Source organism: Teleopsis dalmanni, chromosome 2, assembly GCF_002237135.1.
Source record: "Teleopsis dalmanni isolate 2A chromosome 2, ASM223713v2, whole genome shotgun sequence".
Classification (NCBI taxonomy): Eukaryota; Metazoa; Arthropoda; class Insecta; order Diptera; family Diopsidae; genus Teleopsis; species Teleopsis dalmanni.
In genome coordinates this window covers 10,659,783-10,683,264 of record NC_051847.1, presented here as the reverse complement: position 1 = coordinate 10,683,264, position 23,482 = coordinate 10,659,783, and the positions used below count along the sequence as shown (strand labels likewise).

The window sequence follows — 23,482 nt, the reverse complement described above, 5'->3', positions numbered from 1 at the left end:
GTGAGCTGCGATTGACCGCTCACTTTTCAGATTAAAAAACTTATAGATTACAAACTTGCCCTAGATGGGAATACTTTATGAAAAATTACTTTAAGCTTTTTCCGGAAAGATCTATCCTTTCGACCGAGTGCAGGTACTTAAACTGTCAAAGTAACTCACAAATAAAATACTTCTCAAAAAATACTTTACGTTTGTTTCGAGATTTCCGAGATTTCGAAATCCATTTGGACGAAAGGCAGTAATTGTTTCCATTGAATTAGTTTATACTTGCTCTGGGACAATCTATCCATTTCAGCTAAAGGAGATACCTAAGGTATTCCTAAAAGAATTATTTGCCGAATAATTAGTCGATATTTGTTCTAGAAGTATCTATCCATTTGCAGGAGAGTCGATGCTTAGTATGTTAAAGTCACTCACTAACATATTGTCTGTTTCATGGCTTTCGAGGCTTTTGCTCTTTGTTAAAAACGAGATCTACAGACGTTGATGGTCAATTGTAATTAAAAGCATTATCCATACTGTGGATAACCTTTTCAAACACAAGTGGTGTTTGAATTGAAAACTTAATTTATAAAATATTATTTTATACAGTATTTCTATAGTTTACCTTCTATTTTTCATACAAATTCATATCAGCCATTAGCACATCATTAATTTTTTCATATTTTCATACAATAGTAGTTTCTACTAGACTTCAAGAAATGTCACTGTGATTTATGTTTGCATAACCTCAACGTAATTTGATGAACCACTTTATAATCATTCAGATTGATGACATAAAATCCTTATTGCAATTATCAGATATTTTAAGTTCTTTGTTAGAGGTGCATCATATGATGGTAATACGAGACTAACATTTTTCTATTTTGACAAAAAGCAGTTATGTTCTCTGCATCCAATGATTCTTAAGAAAGAACTGAATGTTGAATCTTGAGTGGAATAATCTATTGACAGATGTAATTAACTGAAGAAGTATTCAAAATGTCACTGACTTTAGATCTACAAACTAAACTGAAAGTGGAAGGAAAGTGTGAAGATGATTTGTTAGTAAAAGTGTAAAGAATTAGTGAAAAAAAAAATATATTTTAAATTTGTTTGATATAAAAAAACAAACAGCAGAAAAATATTTTGACAGCAACTCATGCTGGAGGTCCTGAATGCTTCGCAAAACAGGATTTGATTTTTAATTAAATTATTTCAAAAATATTCACACTTGTCTGTTTTCCATTTCAGTTATCAGAAGTCAGTTTTTGTTTGTTTAATAAATTTTTTGTAATTTAAAAAACTGCATTTTTCCTCAACTAAATTGAAAATATTAGCAAAAAAACAAACATTTGAAGTAGAAATTCATGAACTTTAGACTTTAAGGATTTAAAGATTTTAAGTTTAAAAGAATCAAAAATGTCAATGGTGTTAAATCTAGTACAATTTTTTTTCTCATTTAAAAGCCTATAATTCCAAAAAATTTTTAAAAAATCTTATATTGGTTAAACAAGTAAGATTTCCGATGAAATGAAATTCCTATGAATTTAAAGTTGAATAGAATCCTTTAAATCATTTCTCTATTTCACAAAACCAAAAATTTCAAAATTCCATATTTTCATAATTATGATGAATTATCTACTCTGTCTTCATAATAAAAAATTTTTGCTTTAAATTTATTCATCAAATATGTACACAATCCTTACATTAAAACGTTATCCTGGACGAATGTACAAAAGAGAAATTTCTAAATTTGTAAAATTTGTGGGAATCTCAATCATGGTCAATAGGCTTATGAGTCCATTCTCTACTATGTTGTGGTCAATATTGTTTTATGTGTAAAATATTTCTCTTCACCCATATTTTGGTAAGAGGATTGAAGGATTGATAATAGCTATAAGCAGCTTTAATTAATTTCCAACTTTAAGTTGTGAGGATTTTTTGTTATAAATTTTTAATCAGTATTTTCTGAAATGCTTGGAATAAATTCAACATTTTGTGCACCTTAAAGCAGGACGACTAAAGCGATTAATTACTTAAACTGTCACCCTCAACTTCGATTATGAACGAGAGTTCGAAAAAGAATACTTTTGCATTTGTCCTTGAGTTTTGCTCTTGGTAGCCTTCCTTTCTGTTTTTAACATTAACGAAGCTGAACAAAGTTTTTGATTTTATTTTTAAACTGAAAACTGTAAGTAATTATGAACAGAATCCATTGATTTTACGCTTTAATGAAGAGTTCATAAATTTTGGGTTGAATAATTTCGTGGGATTTATTTCTTAAGTAGACAAATGCCTTGAACCTTTTCTTAAATAAATATCATCAAAGCAACTTAATCGCATTAATTAAGATTTTCTTATTATATAGATGCCTATTGAATTTAAATTAATTAAGAGCATAATGAAATGAATCAATAATGAATATAAATAATGAAAATAATTTAAATTTTATATTGTGAAAGTGTGGCTTCAGAGACCGAAGCCCACGTGGCAATGCTACGAAAAAATTATAATTAATTAAATTCATTTAGAAAAGTAATTAAGGCATATATTGAATATGTAACACGACATATGAATTGCGCTTCATATGAGTTGAAGGGAATTTTTTCATTCTATACATACAAGCATTCAATTCTTACGTTAACTTTTTTTTTGCAGCGGGTACAACCCCATTCCAATAATCAAGAGAGAGATTAGAGCAAGAGACTTAATACCTAGCGGGTTGGATTCATCTAAGTCAGACAGCATGGGCGTAAAGCAGAGAAATTGGGTATTATATTATACACATCTATATACAATGCTATAATAGAACAAATGCCAAAGTACTTGTTAATAACCCGATAATGCATAATACTATGTTCAGACAGCCAAATTTCCTTAATTTCGTAAAAATGAAATTAACTTAATTTCGAAAGTGTTCATACTGCTCCAAATTAAGGAAATCATGCTCCAAATACTATTTGTAGCTGGGAAATTTTAAAAGTTGATTATTACTTTATAGTTATAAAGGAGCGCATTCAGAAGTTTTATTAGCTTTAGTAAATTTGATGGAATTATTATTTTTTACTCTATTTTAAATTAAAAATATTTTTTCCTCTATATTCAAATTTAAAAATTTGCACTAATTTCAAAATATTTCTCCGGTTTTATTAAACTCAACTGACACTGACATTTATTTTAAAAAAATGTCACTTTTCGTTATCTCAACTTTATCTTATAGATAGTTGCATTTGAAATGACCCTTAATTTCAGCCTACGTTTTAATGAAATTAAGGACATTTTCCTTAATTTCGTTCTTACCTTAAAACTGAATTTTTTATGGATAAAAACAACTTAATTTCGCTGAAACGAAAATAAAATTAATATTTTTGCGAAATTAAGCTGCGGCTGAACATAGTATAATGCATAAAACATATAGTGCAGATGAACACTGGAACTATTTTACGAAGATAGTATGAAGTATTAAGAAAAATGCTAGTCAACAGCAACAAAATTGAAACAAACAACTAAAAAACATGAACACAAAAATAAATCTTACAAAAATAGAACCAAACATCAAAAAAGTTGCTACTTAACAGCACCTAAATTGATCAATATAAGAAGCAAACATGCTAGTTAATAGCATCAAAAAGCGAGCAAAAACAAAAGTAAGAATAAAGAATAAGAATAATTTAAAAAAAGCAGCAAATCTGATGAATCCGATTTCTTATTTATATAAGCATGAGTAAATGGTCGTTGTTTTAAAGCTTTTTTCTTCATTTCAAATAATGAACAAATAAATCAGATAGCTTAGGATGACAACTGTCTAGATTTCTGTTAAAATTTTTATGCCTTTATATGAAGTAATTCGTACTGGGACTTCTTTATTATAAAAGCTCGTGTGATTAGAAATTATGTCGTGCAAAAACACTTATCAACCTTATATTAATATTGAAACAAATTCAATTTAAAAATTTATCAAAATAGAAACCTTTATTATAACAAAAGTGCGATTTGCTGTAATTTGGAAAGATAAGTAAGACAGAGCACCCTTACCTGCAAATTGATACAAAAGTAAACATCCCATATATACCCTACTTTGTCGTAAGTCTCCTCTAATTAAATTTCTAAATCTTTGCACAGATAAATCAATGTAAATACAGTAGACCCAAATTTGCGTACCTTGAGGCTTTTCTAATAAATTTAGATATTAAGTATTTTCTTTGGCAACACAATTTATATGCCTCAAAAAGCCAAAATGTGTAATTTTCTTTAACTTTGTTTTCCAATAATAAAAAAAAAATTAAATTCTCACTGCCGCAAAACGTAGGAATATAACTTCTTTTGATACGACCAAAAAAAAATTGTCAATTGAAATAATTTTAATTTTTATCAGGAAAAGTAGATGAAAACGTTGCTCCAAGCTACTCGTATCGTTCAGCTCCTACTTAGGTACGCCAAGCCATACCTGTCTGCTGTAGGTACGTTAAGGCTTTCCTGCTCTGTAGGCATTCAGGCATTCCGTCTGTGTCTTGACAGTCAACTTATTTTATAATTTTCCAGAATTTGTGCGATTAAATTGAAAGCTTTTTAGTGTCATTTTCTTCTGTTCTGAGCGTAATGCCGTAACATCCGTCCGTTCAGCCGTCCGTCCGCACTTCCGTTCTGCCTTTAGCATAGCAAAGCATTTTTAATATAAATTTTAAAAGCATTTTAAACATTTAGTGATGCCACGTATTTAATAATTTATTTTCAATTATTTAAAGCAGTTTTTTTTTAAAGTTTATAAAACGTTTTGAAAGTAAAAAATATTTATCTTTCAAAGAAACTATTTTTTACTAAAGAACCTAAAAATTTATATGAGTATTCATCAAAACCTAGCAGACACCTCTGTTTGTGCCCATAAGTCAAAAAGAATGAAAAGTATGGCAAGACTAACTGACAAAACCATTTATTGATATTTAAAGAGTCTTTTTGGTGGCATGGCAAATGCCATTAACATAATTCCTGGTTTTTGGGTGGGCGCGAAGCGGTAATAGAAAATTTTAGAAAACACTTATGTGTTTAGGAACTTTAAGTTCATATTATATTAAAGTGTGACATGTAACGTAGGGAATTCTAAGTAACTGTTTTTTTTTCGATTTCCCGAAGAAAGTTTTAAAAATTTTTAAGGTGTTCTGGCATAAAATTATTCTGTGTTAGATTATAAATGGTATGAAAATTTGTATGATATATTATTATAACATAAAAATCTGATTATTTAAAAATCATATACCTTACAACTACTGAGACTATAAATTTTTCAAAGTATGCATAGATGAGTGTAAGGTTACATATTATTAGAGAAACATAATAAACCACATATTTGTAGATTGATTTATTCTCATTTCTCAATATACTTATAGTCTCCTTTCAGTTTCAAATATTTAATTTAATGACTCTTGAGCTTTTTGAAGTCGCTTGTATTATATGACTTGTTAAATTTATCAAAATAAGCCTCTATAGGTTGACTTGTTACTATAAGGTATGACATCCCTCTCCTCAGAACTATGACAAGATTTAATAATAGTGAATAGTTGCATGAGATTAAATCTGTCAAAATTTTTTGTTTGGAAAGCTCTTTGTAACCTAATCTAATGCATTGCATGGATTAGAAAGCTCTCTTCTTTAAGACTTTTTTATTTTAAAAAATTAATGAATTGTTCCAATTAATCTCAATAGTAATCCGTTTGTATTCTTTGCTTCGGCGGAAAGTAAGGCATAGTAATTATAACGTCTGTATTCCAGAAAACTGTGCCCATTACCTTTCTGATTAACTTGAAGTTCTTCTTCATTTCAGATGCGTTAGTGATAGATCTCTACCAAACCTTTATTAATAAATCGATACATTTATACATCTCTAAATATAGTTTTGAAATCACCATATGGAAAAGTTTCTAATATACTGGGAGCAAATATAGCAATCATCTTGGCGATTGATTTTTTATACTCAATAGCATGTGAAACGTCTGTTCCTTTTAGAAGTTCGCGCATTTTCACTCAACAATTATTCAAAACAATGTCGTATATTTAATCGATGATTTCCAGTGTGTTGTAGAGTGGATACTCAAAACTATCTGCATCATAGACGATTATAAATCACTTTCAAATTTATTCATCCAAATGCACATAGTTGCAAACGAGAAGACAGATGTGCTACAAATATTGGTTAAACCTTTCATATCACTTTTGTTTTTTTTGATAAGAGATATATGTATATGTAGAGATTGTTTAATAAAATTATTTACACAATTAAGTCAAATTTCTTCAATTTTCAAAGTAATTTTATATCGGTACAAATGTTCCTTCAGGTTGTGCTAGGAACATGGAAGAACTTGGAGTATTCCGACTTATCGACTGTTTTATTATTAAATCGATCTTTTTTAATATTTTAATCATGAACATTATTTGTTGCTTTATCACTGATACTGTTATTAAAATAAATATTTATTTAAGAACAATAAAGAAACCGATTGAGACGTTTCTTAAACAAAGTCATTAAAAAACTTTTGTCAAGCGTGCATGAGAAAACGCTAACCCAAGATGCATGTTGACTTATCTCCTTGATTTTTTGTATATCGTTATATGGTTATATGGTTGTTTTAAAAAAATTCTTCGTTATAAAAAAAAATAAAAATTAAAATATAATCTTATAAATTCAATAATATTCCATTGTATTTCACACATGAAATGAAATGAATATTTTTCGAAGCAGTAAATTTATTTCGTTTTGTGTCTCATACATTTTATGGTAAATAAATCCTTAAAGACATATTGGTCCATTCAACTAAATCAACTTATGGACTAGTTCTAGTTATGGAATATTGAGGTTTAAATATTAATTTTTTTATGGTTTATGGAAAGTGTTTCAATCGAATTCATTTAACTTTATTGGTTTTTGAAAGGATTGTACTGAATATTTTATTTGTTTTTGTCTAAGAGCTGTAAACTTTAATTGAATGATATATTCATTTAATTTAAATGAGCAAAAAAGTATTAAAATAAATAAAATAAAATATATATTTAATAAAAACAAGTAAATGCTTGAATACTCGAAAATATTTTTTTTTTGAAATAATTCAATAAATCTTCAAAATAAATAAATATTTTTGTCAGAAACTTTCAATATTTATTCTATCTTAGTTGATTTCATCGAGAACAAATATCCTTAAAAGTTTTTGAAATGGAATTTAATTTGAATTTTTAATTTTACTTTCACAAACTACATTATTTCATTTTCTACATTTTTAATAGAATTTATTAAAATCCTGCAAAATTTGATCCTTAGCCTTTTGTCCATCATTGTTGGCTTTGCTTGCAAAAATCATAAATTGTTTTTGCTGAAAGTTCTTCGAGGAGGTACTCAACACAAATTTTAATCAAAGTTTTTACTTTACCGGGTCTTTTGTCCTTTTGTCCTGGTATTCCGCAGAGAATTTATAATTTCGTTTTAAATGAATTAATTTAATCAAAATGCAAATTTTATTTTATTTGTGTTTGATTTTTGTCTAAAGTGATGAAATATAAGGTAAACGTAAGTAATTAAATTATTTAAATGCAAATGAAAAAATGATTTCTGTTTCGGGGAATTCCCACGTCGACATAGATAATTTTTGCACATAAAAAAAAAGATTTCATTAGTTCCAAATTCAATTTTTAAACGTTGTCAGAAAAGTTTTAATTGTTAATTGTATTAAAAACTAATTTATTCTTCTTTTTTTTGTTGATATAAACTCATTTTATCATATGAAGGCCCATTATTTGAGTTCCAGTGGACTTTGGATACAAGGCTGCCACTTCAACCTAACCTAGGCTAGTAGTGACAACGGGCCATTATTTGTGCTTATTGGGCTTTGGTACTAAAGGTTGAAGCTAGATAAACATAATGTAAGTTAGATAAATAGTCTGACTGTAGGAAGTCAGACTGTATATCTGGAAAGAAGGATAGAAGGAGGAAAGGAGATACAACAATTCAACAACATATTGGCTGATAAGTCCTTAAGATGAAGCACGGACAGTGCTACTGATGAATTATCCATTTAAATTTTAAAAAGTAGTAATATTTAAATCAAACCTGTTAAAATTTTATAACATTTCAACGGTTGTATATTTAGTTACAACTAAAATAGTGATTTTGCTTTTTTATTTTCAGAACAATGGATTCAAAGCAATTCTGAGCCTTGATTTATCATTGCTTTTTGATGGGAAAATACACCGTAACAGCGAAAGCTAGGCTTGATCAAGTCAACCACTTGACTTGATAAGTGTCTGACTTGAAAAGTGTCTCCGCTCTATAAATGGTACAGAAGTGGTTTGTTGTTCTTAGGCACGACCGTATAAACATCGATATTGCCGAATGCACTGCTCTCCCAAAAGAGGTTATGACACTGGAAAACTTCAACAAAATAATGGATGAAACTTGGATTCATTACTTCACTTCAGAATCAATTCTGTAGTCAGCTGAGTGGACAGCTGCCATTTACCCAAAGCAATTAAAAACCCAACGGATAGTTGTCAAGGCTATGTAGTTCATATTTTGGGATGCTCGTCTTCATCGACTAACTAAGAAAAAGACTGACCATCACTAGCGATCACTATTAACTATTAACTGAAGCGTTTGAAGGAGGAAATTGCCAATAAAAGAAGAAGAAAAAAGTCTTCCTTCACTAATACTGTGCCACTTCAAATTGCTTTCTCACCTAAAGTATTCACCAGATTTGACCCTCTGTGATTAATATTTGTTGGCAGATTTCAAAAAAAAAGGCTCCAGGGAACGATATTTGGCTTCGATGAAGAAGTCATGGCTAAGATTGAGACATATTTTAAGTTCAAAAATAAATCATTCTACAAGAGAATTATTATTAAACATTTGAGAAACGTTGGTATTACTCTAAAAAGTGACTATATTGATGAATAAAGTCGAATTTTCCCGTAAAGTTATTGTTTCCGCAGATCCGACGTGTAATATTGTTAAAATATATTTAAAGTAGTGAACTAGTTCTAAACTGGCACGTTTTTTTTTGAGCATAACGATATAAGCGTAAAGAGAGAATATATTTAAGCTTCTATTAAGAGAAAAATTTCCAATACTTTGATATTTACGTACTGATATTTACATGTATTGATATGATAAATAAGTATTGAGTATTGTATGATACTCATACATTCCTATTTTTTAAGCTCTTTGCTCTTTGCTTTTAATAATAATACTATTAAAGTTTTTATATAAAAATTACTCAGAGCAAAAATAATAAGAACAAGAATTTATTATTTTTGGTTGTACTCACAATTTAGGTTTTTATTTTTATATGTATCGCTTGTATTGTAGCTTTCGGGTCACATAGCAATCAGTGAGAAATCGTTCGCCGCACGATTAAGTTAGTATAAGAGTCGGTTAAGTGGAATTGTTTATATACAAAATTTATTTCCATTTGTTTTAAATTTATTTTTATGCATTAAGTCTTTAGTGTTAAATCTTTTAAAGCTTGTTGAGATCTTAAGATAAGATATAGTACCATAATAATTATTTTAAATTTAAAATTAAATTTGTATTTGCTTTACTAGCTACAGTGATAACTCTATAGCCACAATGTCAACTAAACCAGTGCTTTACTATACGCCACGCAGTCCACCATGCCGTGCGGTACTTCTGACAGCGGCAGCAGTTGGCTTAGAACTTGATTTACGGTAGTCAATTAATACACTTACTATAACGAAAATCTATAAAAATAAATTGTATTTTTTAGCCCAATGAATTTGAAAGCTGGCGATCATTTGACACCAGAATTCCTCAAGCTCAACCCACAGCACACAATACCAGTTTTGGATGACAACGGCATTGTCATTTCGGATTCACACGTCATTTGCTCTTATTTAGCTGATAAATACGGACCAAATGAAACTCTTTACCCAAAAGAGAAAGTCAAACGCATGGAAGTAGATGCTCGTCTCTATTTTGACTGCGGTCATTTGTTTCCACGCGTACGCTTCATGGTTGAACCGGTTATCTACTTTGGTTGCGATAATATTTCTGAAGACAAAATTGTTTACATGCAAAAAGCTTATGATGGCTTGGAGAAATGTTTGGCTAATTCGCCGTATTTGTGTGGCGAGCATTTAACCATCGCCGATTTGTGTTGTGTTGCTTCAGTGTCGACAGCAATGATTTTTGCGGCGATTGATGCAGAGAAATTCCCAAAATTAAGTGCTTGGGTTGAACGTATGGCAACGTTGCCGTATTATCAAAAAAATAATCAGGATGGTGCTGATATATTAGGCAAATTTGTCAAAGAGAAATTAATTGAAAACAAAGCAGCTAAAGCAGAGTAAATTTAATGGCTTTTAAAACTACAGTGCCCGCTCGAAAACGTAAACTAATTAAAACCAAGGGAGTTCACGTCATCAAATTGTTCAGGTCTTTGAGTGTCAAATAAGAGTAAAGGAAATACATATATACACATTTAAATTCACATTTCGTTGTTTCTTTCTTTTTATGTGTACATATTAATTTAGAATTAAGATATATGGCGTGAAAAGAAGTTTGAGAAAATTTTTAATTTAAAAAAGTTAGTCATCTTTTCTTGGGTTTTCTTTTTTTCGAATAATTAAAACACAGCTTTCTCCCTTAGACGTCTAAGTACTTATATAATTGCATTTTCACTTACTGCTTTGTTGAAAAGTTCAACTGCTCCACTTGATATAATTTTCTCCGGTGCCTCTAAGATGTAGTCTTCGTCGGATTCTTTCTCATGTTCAATACCATCATCCGCATTATTTTTGCCAGATATTTGAAGAAGTCGAATACCGTATAATAACAAAAATATCATAAGATGAGTCCCCAAAAACTTTACTATCCTGTACATCCTACATCGATCGTCTGTTTTTATGCAAAGTGTGTTCTGATCAAATTGCATCTTGGCCTCTAATAACAACAAAAATGTGAAGAATATGAAAATAAATTAGATCAACTAATTTTTAAATTTACTAACTTCACATAGCATTCATTCTACTCTACTGGCGCGACATTACAGGTAACCGTCAGGCAAAAGAGCTGGTTCATCCCTACAGTTATGGTAAGGTATCCTTCTTCAGCAGAACAGAGTTAAGGTTGCTAGTGGGATATTTAACGGGTCACCATTGACTGCATTATCACCTTATCAAAATGGATTTGTCCGAAGAGATAGATTGTCGACTCTAGTTAGCAGCAGACTAGACTTGATCTGGGCCAGGAAGAGCTCACTGAGACGAGAACTACACTCTCCTTCTGACATTAGGAGGTCCTCAACGGCCGATATTCTAGCTTTCAGTCGGAAGACGGAATGTCTTCGGTTCGGTTAGGGTCTGTTGCAGCACAAAAGATTAACCATGGTCGCAGAGCTACGCTCCGTTGGTAGCTGGTACCCTGTTTACTCCTATTTCTAACTTCATGTAAATTTTATTGTCAATTTTAACTGTGTCGTAGTATTTTTTATATATTGATATTTATATGAAGTATCTTTCCTTCCAGCGTACTCCATTTCTTGAACAACGCATAAATGAGAACTTCGTTATGTATGACATTTCTTAATACTTAAGTTCAAGAAGTACCTTCCGAATTTATAGAACATTGTATAAAATTAAATATATTTATATCGTATCTTTTAATAGCCAAAAACTTTAAACATTTATTTTATAAACTTAACTATGCTCTCTTTATTTCTGTATACTCTTATACTCATTTACTTAACCTATTTTTATTAAATATTTTACAAGGTAATATATAATTATTTATTCGTTGAAATAAAAAAAAATATTTTTCAATATTCAGCACCTTTTATTCAATTGGCTTCAGCGCACAACCTTCATAAATCAATTTTATTAATAAAAATAATAAACATTTCTCGTGACTCATTGTCCGCGTTTATTTAGCAAATATCTAATAAATTTTGATTATATTCAAATACTATATCCACTTCGTCCTAACTTTTAATATTTTATTAGAAATATTTTATGTGAAATCCACTTCGTTGTGAGCCCAAAAATCGACAACTCCCGTAGAGACACGTAACAAAAGAAGGAATATTTGTTATTAATATTTGCTGATGATGGCATAAAAAATTTTATATGCTATGTAGTGAATGAAATTTTATATATATATATATATATATATGAAAGTGGATTTATTATGAATTTATATAAAATGAATAAACCTTTCAGAAAGAAATGCCATGATGATGTTCCCAATAATGATGACTAAAAATATTTCTGATTGAAACGTGTAATGAATATTTTTATTTTTATTTTCATTTTGTCCTTTTATTTATTTACTTAGTCATGTATCCTCACGAGTGACTTAAAAAATACCAGGACCAATCATAAATAAATAATTATGATAAATGTTGAAAGTCAATTTATTTGTTGAAATGTAAATACTGGATAAGTAGTTCGCCCTAAAAGTATGCAGCATTGCATGAAAATTTTACATTTGCCAGACCATTTAAAATATTAAAGGACATCGGAATTTATTTAATAAATTTAATTACTTTACGAGACTGAGTGCTATGTAAAAATGGTATTGCTTTATTATTAATATTAATAACACAAAAAATAAATATAACAAAGAGACACTGAATCGATTTTTTAGTTACACTTTATGTAGGATTTATGTAGGATTGGTTTGGGAAATACCACAAACACAAATTACGGAAAATTACATGAATTATTATTGATTATTGCAAATGAATGAGTTGACCAAAAATTTTTAATGATTTTGACCTAAAATAAAAACAAAAACGTGAACTACAGGAACACAATTCTGACATATTTCCGTTTTCATGCTACAATTACTTCTGTTCGGTGTTCGTATACAGGGTGAATCAATCAGGCAACACACTTTTTATGCGGCATAGTTGACATTTTTATTCATTCGAATTTCCACTGAAATTGATATTTGCGTTTAGTATTCTTTGTACAAACACCGTGAAAAGCTACACAACTGCATGACATTTAGGAATTATTAAAATTCATTACAAAAAGACTGAGTCTATTCAGTCAGCATTTCGTGCAGTACATGAATTTATAGTATATTTTATATCATGGCTATCCAAATCACGGCCAGCGGTCCACATGCGGTCCGCGACATGTTTTGAATCTACCATAATTACTCAAATTTTCTTTTGATGTACTGCTAAAACTACCTTATTTCATGAAATAAATGAAGTTAAATTAATCAATAGAACTAAATTTAATCATATAATCGAATTTTTGTCCTTTAATCTATACAGTAATTTGTATTGGCCCACGATTGCATCTGGTCTGGACAACTATGTTTTATGTAATTGAAAAATAAAGGTTATTTAGTTCTGTTTATAATTTTATTAATAACAACTAACTTCAAATAGAAAACGGAAAATTAGAAGTAATTAGGCTCTTTACATACTTACATACTTATCATTAATCAGTAGTGACATTAGCATGTCACTTAAACCAGTAGTTAGCGATTAAACCACTATTCAGAGTATCAAACACCCTGCTACTCAAGACCCTCATAACACCAATTGTTTTTGCAACTGAAACGTTGATATTGTCCCTAAAGTACAAATCTATATAAATAAAAATAATAGAAACATCACTATCAAAATAGACAGACAAATAGTGACCAGCAGCAAAGGACAATAATAAATAGAAGAGACTTCTTGAGACAGTTGAGGTACAACTAACTATTTGGCTGTACAATGTTACACATAGTAGACGACACTTCTTAGCACACTTAATATCCTACAATATAGCTGTTCTATGGCATAAATAATAGACAAAAGGTCACTCGCAAGAGATAGTCAGCAATAAGAGATCAAAGTAAATGGATGAGACTCTTCTGAGATAGTTATGGTTATCATTTAGTTAGTTATCATTTATTAATGTCCACTTATTGTGTAGAAATTTCGAAGTTTGGGTTTTAGTTGAATTTCAGATAATTAATTAACTCAAGACACGCTAGAAATTAATTCGTTGCAAATTAATGTTTAGCGATTTTAAGAGAATTTAATTTTATTTTGTTGAAATGGCAAAATCGTCTCCTTTGGAGTGCAGCAAATCCACATACGGCTCAAGAAATACTTTTATATCCATGAAATTTAATTTGTCTATACTATTATTATTATTATTATTATTATTATTATTAAAAAGGCAACTAGTATTACTACACTAATTGCAAAAATATTATTATTACAATAGACAAGAGGCAGTTTGAACAAGATTTTGCAACATGCCGTAGATCTCGCGACACAATCAATTTATGGATAGAATGGTTCAGAATATATAGCGCATATTTGAACACCCTTCATTTTTTCCTTGTTTTTAAATTTGTTGGACTCAAAGAATAGCTGTTTGTTTTTACTAAATTATACCATCGTACGAAATTTTTTTTAAATTCAATTTCGATATGCAAGAATAATGTAACTGTGATATTCGTAAATATATGTGACTTAGATCTTAATTTCCCTGATAAGAAAACTTTATGTTACCCCCACACGTCTTTCAGTTCCAGTTCCAGTTTCAGTAAGAGTACCAGTTTTTCAGTAGCAGTGACTTTTATATTTATTCACTTCTCAAATGAATTAAAATGCATGCACATATTTACATTGTGATTTTCGCTTTTTTGGCACTACCAAAACGAAGCATAACTCTTACTTCCTTTTGGATGCTGGATGAAATGTTGTAAAAAATTTGTGCACAGTTGAGATAAAAGTTTTTCACTTAGTTTCACTTGAACTCATGCACGGAATGCATGCGATATCCTTACAAAAAAGGAACAAATGAATGTGCTTAGCTTGCATGCGTTGGCAGTTTCAGGCACATGCCATGCTTTATACTTTAGAAAGGATTTATTTATAACGCATTATGCTTCCATAATGAACCACTTAGATTAAGTGTTAAAAACCAGTACCGCAGATACTTTCAGTACCAAAAAGTGTATATAAAAACTTTAAAACTTTTATTTATTTATCTTGAAATTCACTGGAAGTAACGAATATGTATACACAAATGGTTACCTTATGCCTGCCGGAGCCGACTCTGCTCAATCTGTTGAAGGACCTCATTAGTATTTCGTGCGTTCGTTCATTGTTTGCGGTGCGCGTAATTTAAATTTGTTTCCAGGCTATGAAATGTGCCAACGGGTGGCAAGTTCAAAAGCCAAATAAAATGCTAGTTAGAGTTAGAGTTAGAGTTCAGTGTATTTAACTAAATTTCATTTTGAATTTTTTCATTGCAAGGTAATCTGAAATTGCGTTCGCAGCAAGAAGTTGAAATCCCTTTGTTATTAATGATCATAACGTGTTTCGCAGTTCGAATCCTCTGTTATGGGTTATGTGCTATGTGCTATGTGCACTGTTGGTTGGCTGTTGGAATAAAATGAGATTCACGTTACGGTTAGTTAAGCAGCAAAATTAACTTAACCTTTTCTTAATCGCATAATTTAAGGATGCTTTCCCTCATCCAAATCCTTTTTGTTCATCGTCCTGATTAGTGTTTGTAGTAAATTTAATCTTTGCTCGCATTCAAAAACATGAATTAACATGTTTCGCTTAACAGTTTTTTTAAGCAAACAAATTTGCTCATTACATTTCAAGAATTTTTTCTTCATTCCATGACTTCTATTCTATATTCCTAACATTTACTAACAGCAGAGTTGAAATTCTAGAATGTTTATTTGGTGTTTATTTTGCAATAATTTTGACTAGTGAGAATTCATACTCATATAAATTAAATGTTAAATAAAAATTTAACAATAAGAAAATAAAAACATATAGTATTAATCAATTCAATTATTCTATAGCTGATTTATAATTTCGTTTTAATACAACACAGCAAGTGAATTTGTTAATAAACCTTCAGAGCAAACAAAAAAAAACTTCAAGTTCAAAAAATACAAGTCAAGTACGACTTTAGGTCAGTTGGCTAATGAACACTGACTCTGAGCTTCAAATTTCGCAGGGCACGTGTACAACACTTGGTACTTGCAGTTCCAAAAAATTATATACGACTACTCTGACTACATTTTCCTCGTTTGGCGATTAATATGAGATTTGGTAAATATAAATACTTTAAAAAAATGATTCCATATCCATAGTTTTCATATTCATCATTCAACTAAATTGTGTTAAAAATATGATTAAATGGACAAGCGATCAACTTTTGCATATTTACTCCCATTCCGAAACATACCACATGACATGTGGCTATCCAAAATTATTAATGTTAAAAACTGTGTGCTACAATAATAAAAATTAATTAGTCCGTGGGCGGAATTGTGTTTCAATGTTTGCGGTCACGACAATCACGCCCATGTAATGGAGGCGTCGTCCATAGAGTACGCTGCTTACAAATTTGATGCGCGAAATGTAATATTTTTAGTTCGGAAATTCTGAATTCGATATAAATAATTTGCATTTAGAGCCTAAATGAAGTTTGCTGACCAATGTAAAATCATTTGAAAGCAGCGAAACTAATAAAACTTGAACTGAACGCAGCAATGAACATTGAATATACTATGTAGTACACACTTTCCCTGGGAATTAGCAATTAATCAAAGGCTCAAGGGGAGATTTTGACAAACGCAAACCGCAACGAGTGGCTCCTTTGTATTGTTTCATTTGTGGTAAGAAGTTTACTCATGCACGACAGGCACATGTCACAACCAACGTTCCGCATTCATCGATTTCGCTTGATTCCACTGAAATACAAATTTCTGTTGAGTTTCCGCGTCAATTGCAGTTCGAGATTCAGCATTCTTGCAATTGAAGTGTTTGCTAGCACCTTTGAATCTGTTAATGCAATTGATGGAGTATTAGCTCAACAATGATGGACAAGCATTTCGGTTGCTAAAGTCAATATCAATCGACAGGACACTAAAGCATCGAGTATACCTGTGAATTGCATTTATTCATTGAATAAAAGCTAAAAATTGTTTACGCCTGTACGAGTTGGATTTGGATTTCATTTTTGCTCCAATTTGGCTCGGTTGGCCAGTCGTCGTTAGTAGTTGGACAAATTATGGGAGTTGGGTTAACGTGACTTCGTTCGATAGAACGCCTGATGCACGGCTTAAATTTTACCAAATACGCAAATCGTGTCGTTTTATGGAAATGTAATAATTGAAATATTTCATTTGAAAGTAAAAATTCGATGGAAATCAACGTAAAATCGATACTACAAATTCACATTTTCAGTGCATAAAGAAATGTTTAAAAGTTTAAACATTTAAATTTGAGAACCTCAGAATTCATTTCTAAAATAGAAACTACAAACCAAAACCAGTGAAATTGTAGTACGATGGAACTAGGAGGATCAAATTGTTCATATTAATTACTCCATTGAGTACTACGAATTCATTTTATTTACTTTTTATTTTACTTATGTTGTTAATAGATACTTTTTAATAGATAAAGTAATTAGAATCTTATGACTTCGTAGTTTGTTGAGATTTTATAATTATTAATATGATATTCAATAAATTCTATTCATTAATAGAATGTTATTTATTAAAAATGCAAATGTATAAAGTTTCTTGCTTAAATTTTAATTTATTATATATCAGCGTTTTATAGGTCATTCACTTTCTTATCACATTTTTGTAATTCCTGTAAAACCAAAGGAATTTTCAAATAAAAGTCGAATTTGTAGAATTTAATGCTTTTCCTACGTTTTCGATTTTATTCAACAATAGTTAAGGGGGAGGCATGAGAAAGAGACAGAGAGAGAGCGGTGAGAGTATGGGAATAAGTATACAAGGCAACGTATCTAATTGCATTTAACCTTCAAAATGTCAGCACAATCCTTGCGTGCTTAATATAAGTCTTCGTACAGCCTACGCGTGGCATCCCTGGTTAGTTACCTTGCATAGTGTGTATAATGAATCCCATTCCCAAGATTTCAAGTTAGTTTGTGCTCAGCGTTTATCGATAGTCACGTAAAATCAGCCACCAATTAAGAACGTGAAGTGCAGCGTTAGGCCGAAACCTAATGAAGAGGAAAATAAAGTTAATGAGAATCTGAAACACCACCCCGATGCTAATATCTACCAATCGATGATTTAAGAGACATCATGTAATTTCTTTTCAAAAATTTTTGTTAAATACTCGTATTATAACGTCCTAATGGTGTGGTGGCCACAAATCAGATTATTTTCTATTAAATGTCACATAACATAAGCATATTGAAAATGAAAGAAGTCTTATTTTTCATCTCAAACAACTGACGCACTATGCATAAGCAACCTAAGTAAATACCTTCGTTAATCATAATGTAAGTAATGCAAGTGGATACCAGATTTCTTGCTGGTGCTTTAAGTTGAAGAAAAACTTACATGTACCTTGCAATATTCCTCCCGTTCTCACGATTTCTTAAAGCTATTCTTCAGACGTGCATGCTACGTTGTCTCAAATCATTTTTTTTTCATCAAGCTAGCTAGAGTAGAGCCTTTACTTTTCTTAAAAAATCGTCGACTATTTACGCTTTCCTGAAATTGTTTGCCATTATATTAATCAACTCTCGTCTCAACATAGACGAGAGGTGGCAGACTCCTCGGTATTCTTTTTGCATATAGATTTTCGAGGCACAGTTCATATCTCATTGATTCTGGTTTTTGTCATGCTAAACGATTAATTTATCTTTCATATATTCTAATAGAAATATACTTTTATCATATTTAAAGTAAATTCAAGAAAATGTGTCTTAGATGATATACTCGTACTTCACTAAAGCAAATAAAGAACTTTAATTTCATCATCACTTTGGATCATTTGTTTTTTTGTAGCTGTATATTCCAAAGTGGATCAATCTATTCATTGCCTTTTGGCTGTCGTCTTGTATTTAAACTACTCTTAAATCCCAGATTGATTTATTAATCATTAATGCATCTTTATTATGACATCTGTTTTTTACGATTGGCTTTTTAATACTAACTCTATTAACAAATCTGGTTATCTGGTCAACCAAATTATTTTTCTGAGTGTACATTGAAATAGTTGAACCGGTTCTATTATTAATGTTTTCCGTTTCTACTATATCTATTTCACTGAAATTTTTTGATTAAATTGAAGTTTACTTATTATTTTAGTATAAGATTTCAATTGTAAAGAAGAATTGGAGACTTTCAATAATATTGAATATTTCTTACTCTTATCTTTTATGTCAGTTTTTTTTCATTTCTGTATTTCACTATTTTGATTCCTCTTGATTATTTTCTAATGATGAACAATAAGTGCAACCATCACATTACAAACTCATTGATTTATTCAACAATTGAATTGCACTCAAAAAGGACTTTATTCCTTGAATGCTGATTGCCTGCTTAAGCGCTGCACTGCTGAAGCAATAAAGGCGATAATATCGCACTTGCATCCTCGCATCCTCTACGAAGTGTCATGTACTAGTCAATTGCATCTCGATTGGGATGCTGGAGAAACGCTGTTCGGGAACGAGAATGTACAGAGAGTGTATATAAAATTATTTTTAAAATGGAAATGATTTAAAACTAATTTGATTGTTTAAAATTTTATATGAGATTCCAAACGAAAAGTAAATAAATTGCATAAATATTTACAAAGCCATTTGCTTTTGTTCGAAACAAACTTGGCAGAAATTCCATTAAGCAAAATGGGAAGTGCAGAATTGAGTATGGCAAATGGAGGATGGAGAGTCCTGATGCAAAGTGCTTTAATTCAATTTTCGATGATTGCATGCTGTTGACACATCTCCGAATGAAATTACGTTTGATAATTGACACTTACATTTTGAATTGTCAATTTCGTTTTTGGCATTCCTGCACTTTAATAAAACATTAAAAAGCTTTTAATATTTATTTTAAAAATGCACATTTCTTGGTTTCCGTTTCTGCTTTATTCAGCTCTTAATAATTTTTAATTATTTCATTTTCGAATGAGTTAAGTTGTGTGTATATATCATGTATGTTTTAAGAACACAAACTCTTAAAATTATAGACTATAATTCTTTTTCGAATATAGCAATAGTATCAAATATGTTATTTATATCAGATATGTGATAAGTATGTTAAGATAGATTACAGTAGCAGCTATGTATGCCACAGCCAAGTACAAAAAATGGCCTATTGTAATATAACTAATGATAAATATTAAGAACCTTCTTTGCTTAGAGAACATATTACTACTGAAAACACGTCTTTTTTATTATAAGATATCTTATTATGTATCCTATTATTGTCTTATAAACGTACTCTTTTTATTATAAGATGTCTTATCACTATAAAAGTATGTGTTCAAAAGTCTACATACTTCTAGTTACATTCTTTTTGATAAAATTTGCAACGAATATATTAGGTTAAGTTAGGTTGAAAGAGATTATAGTAATACAAACATCAACAGTTACTCTTGGAGACAGCTATTGCCAATTGTAGACATAGTCCAGTGTTGTTTAGCGTGGCTACCTGCCTTGAAGGCTCATAAGAAAAGAAATGTTCTCTACTCTTACGCTCCATGTTTCAATCTTCACTATGGTACGTTAATCTGTGATCAGTACTTATTTAGATTAACCATTCCACTAAAGACACAGTCTTCCCCTGGTCTTCTTCGTACAACGGCCATTTAAATAACTGCATTTTTAATGGAGCATGGTATTTCAGCCTGATCGCATGACCAAATCAGCAGCAGGATTAGTGGTAAATTATCTTATTATTCTTTTTTATTCTGGTTGTCCTTCATTTTTTTGAAGAGAGGAAGATACTGGGTCATAGTCCACAGAAAGATTCTGGCCCCAACAGCAGTGTAGCTGCCCCTTTCCTGGCTAGTTTGTCTACGCATTCATTTTTGCATACGCCAGTATGTCCCAGTATCCAGAGAATGGACAATTGATTTAATTCGCCGAGCAGGTTTAGCTTTTGAAGGCATTCTTGCACCAGTCTTATGGTCATCCCATGTGAATTTAGTACCTTGATAACACAATGCCCAATGCGGTTCCCAATGCTTCTTGCCCGGATTGACTATTCCCGCATCGGCGTCTTCCTTCGTCAGCAAACTGTCAGTGAACTATGCTATTGTGTTGTTCATTAGCTGATAGGTTGGTTTGATACACTCCCAGCTCGTTTTATTGCTTAATTCCGTTTTGAAGAGTTTGGTGAAGTTGAAAATTGGATTCATTGTGTCCCATAGCATTAAAAATTCAGGACACTGTTAAGCAAGATTTTCAAACCTCTTGCGATTAAGTTAACTATCCGCTAGGTTTCGTCTCTTAATTCTTGGAACTGTTTTTTTACTTGGGACCTGATGTAAGTAGGTAAAGGTGAGTAAATGTTTAAGCATCTAGAAGAATCTGAGTAGATGGCGTTGAACAAGTTCACTTGGCACCCGTTACCATTTACTTAACGCAGAACAATAAAATTGACTTTGTTAGACCATTGGGTGATATTCATAAAATATGTTAATTAATTTTTTGTTCGTTGTAACCGAATCAGTCCATTGTGATAGCCCAACGTAGTCCTTTTAACAAGTGTATGCAAGGAAAATAGATTTTCATGCTAGTCAAAATCTAAATATTCTATGAACTGCATGAAACATACACAGTAGCTCAATACCAATAGAGGTAAAATAATGAATTTATTCATTTTAATCAGTAAAACTTATTGAAATGCAGTTTGCCTTCTGCAAATATGCCCAGTGACATGAACTTACATGCTAGAAATGTGTCGAAAATATTTACTCACGCTGACATCACAGGTACATTGAAATACTCAGTTGTGTTATCTGTGGCAAACAAACTCTATGCGAACAACATCGATGCCAAAATATTTCAAATTTGATGTTGTTGACTATATCTCCCAGATACATTCTGTGGTGAAGGCATGAAAATGCATTTCCTTTGATGCGTTCGTGTGTTGGGTGGCTAGTGGCTATATTGGCATGTACAGAGACTTTGTGGATTAATAATGTTAACGACTGATAGTGGATGTTATTGAAAATTTAATAAGTGAAATTTAATATTAAACTGCCCAGAGTATTGCATTATTAAAACTGTTAATGTTTTTCTACATTTACGGTTACGGTTATGGTTCGCATATTCGACATATATTGTACTTAATATAAGATATATAAGCCACTTGATCAAACGTTTTTTATTGATTTTTAAATTTCCTATAAATGTATATAATTCAACACTGCAAATAATTCTTTTTCCAATTTTGATTGCATTGCGGACTACAGTTTCCGGTTGGAAATGTAAACGACAATTTTAACTATAAAACTTTGACAGGAAAATGATTCTCTCGATTATAAAATTAATTAAAAAAATATAAGTTTTGAATTAAGTGTAATTTATAACGACACATCCTGCACATAATTAAGTCACTTAATTTAATTTATATTTTGATGTCATTGAGTTTAAAATTACATAATTAGCTTGTCAGTGTGGGTAATTTAATATCATTGAGTAGTGTAAAAAATAAATATATTTAAGTTAAATGAAAATATTTCCATCACACCTAAAATGCATATGTGAAGTTTTTTACAGGTGTAATTAAAATTATAAAAAATTAAAATGGGAACATGCTATAAAAAATAATTAAATTAAATATGTTTCAGCATTCATATATATCACTCAATTAATTTTTTAATTCATGATAAAAAAATTTTGCATACATATATAATTAAAAATAGAATACATGGTATTTTCTGATATTTATTTGTATTAATGGATTTTAATACGCCTATTAGTAATTGAACAGAAGTACTTCTGTGCTTGATGCATGCTAGCTTCCGCAATAAATGTCATTTAATTAGTTAATAAAAGATGCACTCGACTATATAAATCACAAAGAAAAGCGATAGAATTAACTTGTCACAAGAGGAGTCAAGAAAAGGCTTGGTAATGACAACACAATATACTTTTTTGTATAAGATAAACCTACCATCTTACAGAATTTAAAAGTCAGGGTGGAGTAAGGCAGGAAGACAGCTTGTCAACTGTTATATATGACCTATGCTTGTACTATGTAGTCAAAGATTTTACTGCGACTGAAAACTATCTTAACCAATGAAGGATTAATGCAATGTACTCAGATGATTTCAGTTCATTAACGTAAATTAGAAAATACTTAGTTGCGCTGGAGAGTAATAGTAGCAATGTGACTAGTAAAACTGAAGTGCATATAAACGAAAAAAATTAAGCAAATGATAATATTACTAAGCAACAACAAACACTAAGTAGAGACAATGAAAAATCACTGCTTCAGAAAAGTATGTAGCCGGAATTACTTATATGCATTCAGTGACTGCATAGCACACGATAAAGTATCCCATACCACAATCTATCGAATACATTTTAACAAAATTATTAAACAGAAATAAAGAACTGATGCAGCTTACAAATGGAGTGGTCATTGAACCATTGTTTGACAAATGGAGTTGTAAGAACGATAGAGATTTTTCAGTACAGTTTCAGAACGATTATAAAGCCATTCTTATACAAAGACCTG

At 30.6% G+C, this 23,482-nt stretch overlaps 1 protein-coding gene across 1 annotated transcript; it reads left to right on the top strand.

Annotated features, from left to right (window-relative positions):
- Positions 1–9,316: 9,316 nt before the first annotated feature.
- Positions 9,317–10,469, top strand: LOC119679681 (glutathione S-transferase 1). Its single transcript, XM_038092169.1, has 3 exons — positions 9,317–9,377; positions 9,565–9,687; positions 9,747–10,469. The coding sequence occupies exons 2-3, from the start codon at positions 9,590–9,592 to the stop codon at positions 10,327–10,329; spliced, it is 681 nt and encodes a 226-aa protein (XP_037948097.1). The 5' UTR covers positions 9,317–9,377; positions 9,565–9,589; the 3' UTR covers positions 10,330–10,469.
- Positions 10,470–23,482: the final 13,013 nt, after the last annotated feature.

Bases quoted from the DNA above. Each gene is read 5' to 3' on its own strand.
- LOC119679681 (XM_038092169.1), top strand. From the start codon at position 9,590: ATGTCAACTAAACCAGTGCTTTACTATACGCCACGCAGTCCACCATGC. The intron at 9,688-9,746 runs GTAGTCAATTAA...TGTATTTTTTAG, and splicing joins GGCTTAGAACTTGATTTACG to CCCAATGAATTTGAAAGCTG.